Below are 11012 nucleotides of genomic sequence, written 5' to 3' on the forward strand. Positions count from 1 at the left end.
AACTGTTTGAGATTCGAAAGGAGTTTGAGGAATGGTTTTGTTTGAAACTGTTTGAGAAAACCGAGAATTCTTAATTATTAATTGATGTTGTTGGTTGAAGTTGTTTTAAATTGCGATTTATAGGATTGGTTGATTGAATTCTGGATTTTGTAATTTTCTTGGGTTGAGTGTTGTTGTTGTGGTAATGGTAATTGGAAGTGATTTGAATGATTAGTAGGTATTTGGTTTGATTTGGTTAGGACCCAAAAAGAGTGGCAGAATCCGAGTTTTAGAGGAGATGCTGCCGAAATTTTATAAAATTAGAAGTTTCATTCGAAGTAATTATTTAAAAAGATTTGGTTTTAAACATTATATGTTTTAAGATTGATTTATTTATCAAAGAAAGAATTATGTAATGAATTGGGGTTGTTGATGAACGGAATGGAAAGAATGATGATGAGGATTGACTGAGTTATGATTTTTGAATGAATTTGGAGATGAGATATGGATTACAAATAATGATGATATTGAGAATGACTTGGATATTGATGAATGTTGACTGAATTATTCATATGGTTTATGAATTTGAATTATATGAGACACGAGTTTTCCTGGGTAGACGCAGTGGCTTGCCATCACTTGCTCCGGGTTGAGACTCGATACCCTGTTGACTCTATGACGTAAAGGTGACCGAACACTTATAAATTCCCAGGAATGGTATACCCATTGAGTGATTCGATATATATATATATATATATATATATATATATATATATATATATATATATATATATATATATATATGAGAAAAAGCTATGCATAGACCCATGGGAATGCGCATCGGGGAACAGTCCAATAGTTTAGCAAACCGGATTTATCGGGTTGGTTGTATAACCGACAGATGAGCTCATTAGCAATAGAACAGGCATGCATCATATACATTTGTATGTTTTGCTTGGGTTTGAATTTGTTTTGGTTTGTCTAATTGTTAAACTGTTCTTAACTGCTACCTGAATTATTTGCTGTAGCTGCTACCTAAACCTGTGCCTTCCTTGTATGTTTTGCCTGTGCTTGTCCTGGAGTGCTACTTTTGAGAATGAGCTTTGGTGCTGAATTGATGATTGTGTTGATTGATTGCGTGGTTGGTTTCTGATTAAGATTTTCTTATAAGAAAAGAAAAGTTTTTTATTTTTGAAAGATTAAATATTATTTTTTTTGAAAAGGTTTTGAATGATTAGCTATTGGTTTTTAAAAGATTCATAAGACTATGATAATCACTAAACTTGAAAACAGTTTTCTTAATAAATATCTTCTTATGAAAATTCTAAAACTCGATGGTGAGACCATGTAGTTAGGTTCTCACCCCATACAGTTTTACCTTTTCAGGAATCGAATGAAGGAGCATTATGAAGAGTTATGCTGCGTTTTGGTTTATATGATTTTGTATTAATTAGATAATTTTTCTTCCTTCGTCTTTGTTATTACAATTTTATAAGAGGGATAGGAGTTGTATGTTTTATATATATATTACATTATAAGCTATTATGTAAGAAGTCTTGTATATGAATCTATGCTTGTGTGTTTTTTTTAAGGTAAAGTATTTATTTCCGGTTTTCAAAAAAAAAAATCAGCGATACATTGTCGAGTCATAGGCTCATATTTTAATATTAAATATATAAAGTAGTCATAATACTCCTTGCTATCAGAGTGGCGCAGCCGGAAGCGTAACATTCTGGTAGTGAGGGTGTTACACAAGGACCGAAGTAGATTGCTCTATTCGTCAGGGGTTGCTTTGTCATTCTGCGAAATGGACAGGGGTCAGGTTGGTAGTTCACTCTAACAATTAACTCCGTTAGTCACTTAGGTCCTTTACTCCGTCAACTGTAATTGAGGACAAAATGGTCTTTAACCCCCTCTATTGGAAATGACACTATTCTCCCCCAATTTTTATCATATCTCGCATAATCTAAATAGTCTAACACTGCAACTTCAAGCTACACAATGCATACTCTGCAACTTCAATGTTCACAAGAAGAAAAATTCACAACTTTTTCTCAACCAATTCATACTCAGAAAACTAGTGACTATGTCTCTCAAGTACTTGTCATCTTCGATGAATCCCATGAATCTAGATAGCAAGTCTGATTTATTAAGACCCGTCATCATCGTCGCCATCTCCCTCCTCCTCTGCCCCATCATCTCCATGGCCACATTATCTACCACTCTGATCACTTCATCTTCTTCACCAAACCAATGTTCAATAATTGTTTTAGTTTCCATATGAGCGGCAACGACAACATTGCTCGCTATATTGATAGCTTGGATGCGAGGTCGAAATTGTCTGCTAGGTTGGACTCTGGGAGAGAAGGAATGAAGCACTTAAGATCCATTCTAAATGAGAATTTGCATGTGATGTCAAAGAAAAATTTTTTCATGATGTTATAACGTCCAACAATCTATATTGCGTGCCGGAGAGTGGAGAAAGGCGTGCCCTTGGGGTAGTTGTGGAATTTGGTATGAAGGATGTGGTGGACGTTGTCAGAGTTGGAGTTGATGCTATTATCGAGGACATGGAGGTGATACTGTTCTCGATGACGTGGAAGTGGATGTTTTTGGTGGGTGAAGTGCGGAGGAGGTGAGTGTACTAGACACAGAGATTTGGAAAGTGTATGGTCTATGACATGTTGAGATACGTGTGATACGTGCGGCAGTTACACTATGACTTGATCTTGGAACTGAAGAGGAGGAAGGAGAAGATGGAGAAGAAGAGTATGAAGATGAAGAAGCAAAGTATGAATGTTAAGGTCATGCAAGATACGATGGAAATTAAGGGAGAACGACATCATTTTCGAACAGAGGGATCAGTGACTATTATGTCACCCGTTAGAGTTGTTAGGGACCATTTTGTCTTCCGTTAAAATTGACGGAGTAAAGAACCTAAATGACTGACCAAGTTAATTGTTAGGGACTAATCGAGTAATTAATTTTAGTTAGGAACTAAAGTACCTGGTCCGAAATTCTTTAGAGATTAAAATGGGTAAATACTCTAATATTTAAATACTCTTTTTAAAAAATTTATTCAAATATAAAATAATTTTTGTTAATTAAAAAAGAAAGAAACAAAAATAAATATTTGTTTCAAAATTAATTCAAACCGACCCTAAAACAAAAAATAAATATGCAATTTTTATGGGAATTGAAATAGGAAAAAGCAAAGATGAAGTTGATGTGGCGCCTTAAACCACACACTGAATTGGAAGTATACCGTTATTCTTGGATTCTTGCAGAGTAGAATCTTAGCAATTCCACCATTGCCTGAAATGGCAGCCATACAGAACGCAGTGTTTCCATCAGCATCGGTAACTTCCATGTCTTGCACATTATTCTTATACTCTTCTACCAACTGGTTTGCTAAATTGATGTGCTCCATCTTCAGTCAATGGAGTACATTTCCAATTAGGGTTTCTTTCGTCTTTTAACGAATCCATGGTTAAATTGTGAGGAATTTTGTTCTTATTCATAGTAATTAATACCTATAAAGTCAAAGCTTCCACTTGTAGCTTCGCAGCAGTTGTTCTCTTAATTAGATTCAATAGTGTGAATTCACCAGGTTTTGTGATTCATAAAGATACAATTATGCAACCACTTACCAATTTGGATTCCAAAGCTACTCCCTATTATTTTTTTTATCCTTTTTTTTTAGTTTTTAATACATAAGAACTCATTTATATTTCAATAATAATAATAAGAGAGCTTCTACTATGCATACTTTACACCTACCTAAGCTGCCTTGAACTATGAATGCTGGCTTTTTTATGAGTTTTTTGCAACTGTGCCACTGAGGTAACCACTAAGCATAGTAGGCATGGTGTAGCTTACCCTTCTGTACCTCTTTCCTTTGAGGGTTGTTTCATCATTTCTGGTATGTGGAGCAATAGGTTGGTTTTGAGGTTCATGCTTTGGTGGTCCATGTTATTGAGGAGACATTGAAGATTTGGAGTGGCTGTGTCTGACATTCATGGGTAGGTTAGGTAGGTTTAAGAGTGGCATCAAAGAAGCTATAAATTTGGAGCAGAATAGGAATGTCAATATGTCATGAATCATGATGCTGATATGTCTGAACTACAAGGAAAAGAAGTAAAGCAAGTGATGATAATACAAATCTTAATCAGCATGAGAAAAGGCATGTATGTGCCATTCCAGATTGGATGAACTCAGCTTTTATGAATTACAGTCTAATCTTACAACACAACCAACTAATCTAACAACAAAGAGAAGAAAACTATACACAAAATTTTACCCTGATTACAACTAACACTTTATCTTGTATAGCAGATAATGGTATTGAAGTACAACAAGAGATGATGCCATATCTCTGATTCTTCCTTCTACTCAACTTGTGATTGTTGACCAACTTGGTGGAAGACGCTCAGAAGTGGTAGGCATGCTTCTAATACTAATATCGAGCGGCTGCAGTCGGTACTGTATGTCAAGCTCCCGGAAAATCTTGATCATCTCGTCGATCAACAACGACCTCCTTATGAATCTCTCTCCCATGTCTTGGAAGTTCATCCTGTGCGTTGGCCAAACCGCAATTCGAACCATGTTTAAGAGTTCACAATCCTTGAAGACTATAAATGGTGATGGATACCAGTGCTCCTTCTTGTTATCAATGTAACTGCATCATAGAATTCCCAAGTTTTAGTCAATCAGATATACAATTACAATAGTAAGAAAACATACAAAACTCAAGGAAATAATTTATGAGAAGATACCTCTGTATTCTGTGTTTCATTTGAGTAAACTTTTCCATTGGTGTAGACACATGAATAAGGAATTCAACAGAATCTCCCATGTCAGGACTGCGGTAGAAGTTGTTTATGGCCTTTGTAGCAAGGACACTGTTGGGGATCATTACCTTTAGATTATCATATCTCAGAAATATGGTGTTCAATATGTTCATTTCTTCCACAACCATCTGAAATTAGCGAGCGAAAAATGGGAAGATACAATTAGGCCACGCTTTCATGAAAGAAGAAAGCGAAAAACTCAATAGAGGGATGAACTTTACCTGGACCCCTTCAATTTCGCATCTGTCTCCAACGTCAAACGGGTGCATTACAAATAAGAAAATAATGGCTTCAAATATGGTCTTGCAGGTATTTCCAAATATGAATGCAACCAAGACAAGCTGTGAGCTCACGAAGAGGAGAAATTTGGAGGTGGCAATTCCCATTATCAAGAGAAAGATAACTAGGATAATAATTGCAACTAAGAAATTAAGCATTCGATGAAGCTTGTTCACCGCCGTTTTCGTATCATTCAATGTCAAGGCGAGTGCTCTCCTCTCTCTAAAGGCATTGACCTGGATAATTAAAAGGCAATATATTGGTGTGAATACTGTAGAAGTAAACCAATTAATACTTGGATGTATACATCAAAAGAAACCAAACACCAATAAAAGATTGACTATGATCTCTGTTGAAATTTATTCATGACACAAAACCTTCTGAAAGTATGTAAAAACATTGAAAACAAACAGAGGAAACATCAGCAATATATATGTTATAGGTTAAATCAACATCCAATCACTAGTGAGCCTATGGATATCTGAAATTTTACCAAGTTCTGTTGATATAGTATTTGAAGTTGAAATGTCTAGGTAAATAATGTCATGTAATCATATTATTGAGAATGTGAAGAATGCAACCAGCAACCGCTATCCAAATTCTGCCTCTAACTGGTAAACAATACCAGAGAGAGACGAGTTGTAAGGTGAATATGTTCACCCAAATTGTTTAAATTAAGCTTTCAAATGTTATTTAACTCTTACCACCCAGTTCTTCAAGGATGCTTTGCTTATTCTTCCGGTCTCGGATGCACCTTCAAAGAGACTCAAGGTTTTCACAACTTCATCTTCTTGCATAAATCGCTGTAAGTCCTTCTTGTATATGAACCTACAAGAAAAGAAAGTGATAAGATAACATGCAGAAAGGATTTATAAACAGTGACCGAATCTTCATTTAACAGAAGATATGTCAACTACCGCATGTAGCAAACCCAAATTGTATGTTAAACACCAGATAAATCATATAAAAATATACAATCAGCACAGATATGATCCTACTTTTGCACATTCTATTACCAGTTTAATGAATCTAAAATATAGAAACTGTATGGTAAATAACTATAGCGAATAAAGATTCTGAATGAGAACAAGATTAACATTATTGAAACTTCATATCAAAAGTTAGAGATTATGAATGCACAAAAAGAGGCAACCCAGTACGAAGTAAAAGATTATTGGTCAACCTGCTACCACAAGCAACATTCTGAAAAATTTTCTTGGCTGCTCCTTTTGCCTGATTTTCACTTCTAATCTCTGTGGCATTCTCATCATCATTGGTCGAGTTAAGTATCTGTTCATCCAATGTAGTTAGAGCTCCATGCCGAACCATATTGATCAGCCTTTTCATATTCCAAGCCGAGACATTGTTCGGATTCAGCTTATGCAGGTGATCAATAGTTATCCCACTATTCCCATCTTCTGACTTCTTAGAGAGAGGTCTCGAGAACCGTCCACTTACCATCCTGGGGCTTTTCTGGAGCATCCCACTCCTCAACTTCCCACTCTTGTTGGTCGCGAAGGCAGTAGCCCTCAGGTCAGGAGGTATGGTAACTCCGGCTTTCTGTAGCTTCTCGACATCTTCAAGAATCCTTTGCTCCTCATCCTCATATCGCTGAAGCTCAACCAAAGGCGGCCCGGAGAGTGTCTCAATAACAAACTGATTAAACAGTGACTCTTGAATCCTATCAAAATATGTGCTAACATGGAAACTAGAGGCCAGAACCTTAACCATAAGGGTTTTCACCAACCAAACCAGAGTACCAACCAACAAGCACACCAAAAACTTGGTAATATACTCAAGAAAATTACTATGAACCTCTCTCTGAACTTTCTGATCAAACAAGAAGTGCCAAGCTATCAAAACAAGCCCTAACCAAACACAATTCTGAACAGCATGCTTCACACCATACACAAAATACAGAACCCTCTTCCTCAAAAGGAAGTTTCTCTCAATGCAGAACACAGCTACTCTGATAAGCCAACCAGATACCAACCTTCCACATATCAACACAAGAATCATAACCTCCCATTTCCACAGCTTCAGCTGCCAAAGATTCTTCTCCCTCAAGAAAGGAACACTCAGAGTTGTAATCAATGCAGCAATGATCAAAATCAACCCCAACCATTCAAGCAAAACCCATATACTAAAGTGAGATTTTTTATACTTATCAGGAAGATCCTCTTCCAAAAATGGATCATCTTCATCGTCGTCATCACCACCACTCTTCTTCCCAAGCAACCCTGAGAACAACTGACCCGACTTGGCAATCCGACCCGATTTTCTTTCTGGTTCTTCTGGTGGGTCCAGCAACCTGGACCGGGTTTTAGCCTTCAACAATGTTGATTTTCTGCTTTGCATGGAAAGAGTTCTCTCTATGGAACCGTTAGAGGTGCACCTCACAACCTCGCCATCACCGCTATGGCCACTCCGAGACGGCAATTCCCTGCTCTGGTGCGGCGGATGCGGCGGCCGATGGAAATCTCCAATCGACGGCAAGTCCCTGCTGTGTCTTCTTCTGATGGCATCGGAGCTATTAGGCATATCAGCCATCAAATTCGGTGGCGCGGGTTCCTCGAACGAAACCTTGAGCTCCTTGGATACGCGGTTGTTCATGCTCGTCGTCGGCGACTCCTCCACCGGCGAAAGCTTCCCTCCTGCGGCAGCGGCGGTACTTGCACCGGCGTCGTAGTTGCGCTGAAGCTCCTCCATCTCCATGTCCATGTCCAACGAGATCTCACCAGAAGCTATCTGTTTGCGCAGGAAGCTTCCGATCAGCTGCGACGGCGGGTCCTCCTCCGGCACCGGCGGCGCACCAGACTGGCGGAAATCAAAGCTCACCTCTTTGGCATCGGCATTGTCGCCGGAACTTCCATCTTCGGGCCAGAACTCGTAGCTGGAACCCCTCCAAATCTTGTTTCCTCCGGCAGGATCGCCGCCGTCATTGATCTTGACGACGTAGTCGCCGGCCATGGAGGATAACGGAGGAGGGTCAGAATGGTGGTGTTGGTGACGATGATGATGATGAGATTCCTGGTCTTGAAGGATTGGAAGGTGCTCGTGGCTAGAATCGGGTCCTCCCGACGCGGCAAACCTTCTTGAACGTTTGTTGTAGGAAGCATAGGACTTGAACGATTTTCGGATAGATTGCATCAGGATCGGGGTCCCTTTGCGATAAAGATCGAATTTTTAGTTAAAAAAAGGCACCAACTATGAGATGGTGGTGGAAAAAAGTTGGTGTTTGCTTACCAACAAAATTAAAAATCAAAATGCCGATGATGATGATGTGTTATTAATTTTTTGGGGTCAGAGATTTCAAACCAAAAAAAATAAGTAAATGTCTTTCTTTCTGGTCACAGCATTGACGCGTGTACAGTGATCACAAGTGTGGAGAGAAAAAGTAGGGTGCGATTATGATGTTTTCGAACTTTTGAATAATATTAATGAAAATGAAAATGCTAGAGAGAAGAGAAGAGAGTAAAGAAGGTGGTAGTGGTGGTGGTGGTGACGGTGGTGCCGGTGGTGTTGCTATTATAATAAAGAAATGCTGTGGTCCTTTCTGGAATCAACTATAAACTATGTGTTCCTATGATGTGGGGTAAGAAAGTGATTAACTTTATGATTATATATTGCATTGCATGAGCATCTTTCCGTCTATTTAGGGTTAGAGAGTGGATCAGTGTAAGATTTTAGTGTGGGAGGTACATTTTTTCTGTTTTTGTTTACTTTCTGTTGCTTTAACAAGTTACGTGTCCAAAACAAAATCTTTGCTACCCATGAAGCATGGCCCATAGCTAGGAACAAATTTCTGTTTTTTTTTATATGTCCTTTTTTATTTTATTATTTAATATTTATTTATTTTAAGTATGGTGCACATGGCTATTCGCCCATGGCTTCCCTTTATTCTCGGCAATCGGGATTCGGGAAATTATTTAACGATAATAATAATTAATGAAGGTAACTAGCTAAACACTTAAACTTGGTCAGTTACTCTAAGACGTAGTAATGTAGTATGCTAGTGTTTATTTCTAACAACACTGACACAAGACACAGAAAATAAGATATAAATAATATAAATATAAAATTTTGTATTTTTATATTTTATTTAATGATAAATTAAAATAAATTATAAAAATTTAATTTATTCTGTGTTTTTTTTGTCAGGATGGATATAAAATATATTAATTTAATGTTTTTGAACACATTGTCTTTATCCATGTCTCTTTTATCAAACATAATTTTATATTTCTGTGTCCCTATCTCAGTGTCCTGTCTCTGTAAATAAACGCATCTAAGTGGTTAATATTTTAGAGTAAAATTTTTTTAAAATTTGTCAAAAATTTTAAAAATATATTTTTAGTTTTATTTTATTTTAAGATTAGACTACCATTTTTATCCACGAAAGTTGAAAACACAAATAAATCTACCTATAAAAAAAATTACTATTTGTTCCCATAAAATATGAGTTCCATACAACAAAATTACTCAAACACTAAACAAATCACATAAAAATACCAAATTACTCTTATTATCATCTGTATCATCTTTCCCTTCCCTACTAATCACTCAATCATCCTCATCTGCTCATCACCTTACCACAACCACCACCACCACCACTAATCCCACCCTTTATCTCTCATCAATAATCAATTGATTTTCAAACAATCCTAGCAACAATCTTTTCAGCCGCGAACCACCTCTCCTCCTCCGTGACAAATGTTGGGGCTTCTGTTTTCGTTCTTGTAGCTTCTAGCATCAGCGGCCACCGCCTGTCCTCCTTCCACCGTGGCCACCCCTCCTTCTTTCCTTCCTTGTCTCGTCCTCACTGACTAGAGGATTTTCGCACCAGCCCCTGCTTCCCTGTCGCTAGCAACGCTAGAGCCGCAGTGCCCCACCTCTCCTCTCTTCACCGCCAACCATCCTCACCTACCATGGCTACCTTCTTCTCATCACTGAACTAGTGTCACCGAGCCAGCCGCCACCACCGCGGTCCCCTTTGCGAACCAAAACTGCGGCTCTCTCTTGGTCCCCTTTGCGAACCAAAACTGCCTCTCTCTCTCTCTCTCTCTCTTTCTCTCTCTCTCTCTCTCTCAAACCACAAAACCCTAATTCACTTATCTTTCTTCTCTTCTTCCCCTTATTCTTTCCTCTTCAAGAACCAGAGATCTCCGAACCACCATCACAACCCTACCATCATTGACGTCCGCACTTCCAGCCACCAGAATCTCCGCGAACCACTATCGTCTCCACTACTTGCGACGAATCCAAGCCACCTTCATCGTCCCAGTCGTTCTTTCTCTCGGTCCAGATCACCGCCAACGAACTACTCACCAGTCTCTCACCTCCTTCACTGAACCCTAACTCAGCCCCTGTTCTCACTCTCTCTTCTACTCCAACGAGCTACTGGTGATGTCACCATCATCATCAGCTTCTCAATTGCCGAACCTTCAGAGCAACTGTCGTAGCTAGCGTCTGTCTCACCGAAACAGAGCTGACACAGAACAAGATCACCCCTGTCTCTCAGAGTATGGCTCAGGTGAGGATTGCTCAATTCGTTCAATTCTCCACATGACCTGTTTGAGTTTGGCAATTAATTTGTTGTAGGGGCATTAGATGGTAGCATTCTGTTCTGAGTTCAATGAAAATTTGAAAACGATAATGATAAGAGTAATTTGGGATGATTTTTTAGTGTTTAGATAATTTTGTTGTATGAAACCCATGTTTTATAGGTACAAATGATAATTTCTTTTTTTATGAGTAGATTTGTCAGTATTTTTAATTTTCGTAGATAGAAATTATAGTTTACTCTTATTTTAATCTTATTTTAAAATTTGTTTATTTGCAATAAATGTAATTTTAATAATTAAATTAAAAAAAATTAATTCAACAATAATACATCATGACAAT

The 11012-nt window shown here is 38.0% G+C and overlaps 1 protein-coding gene across 1 annotated transcript; it reads right to left on the minus strand.

Annotated features, from left to right (window-relative positions):
- Window positions 1-4030: 4030 nt before the first annotated feature.
- Window positions 4031-8540, minus strand: LOC130951661 (mechanosensitive ion channel protein 6-like). The gene is made up of 5 exons (XM_057880358.1): window positions 6292-8540; window positions 5813-5936; window positions 5051-5344; window positions 4755-4957; window positions 4031-4657 (listed from the first exon to the last, which is right to left on the minus strand). The coding sequence occupies exons 1-5, from the start codon at window positions 8256-8258 to the stop codon at window positions 4372-4374; spliced, it is 2874 nt and encodes a 957-aa protein (XP_057736341.1). The 5' UTR covers window positions 8259-8540; the 3' UTR covers window positions 4031-4371.
- Between the last annotated feature and the right edge of the window lie 2472 nt (window positions 8541-11012).

The sequence above is a fragment of the Arachis stenosperma genome, chromosome 9, assembly GCF_014773155.1.
Source record: "Arachis stenosperma cultivar V10309 chromosome 9, arast.V10309.gnm1.PFL2, whole genome shotgun sequence".
Classification (NCBI taxonomy): Eukaryota; Viridiplantae; Streptophyta; class Magnoliopsida; order Fabales; family Fabaceae; genus Arachis; species Arachis stenosperma.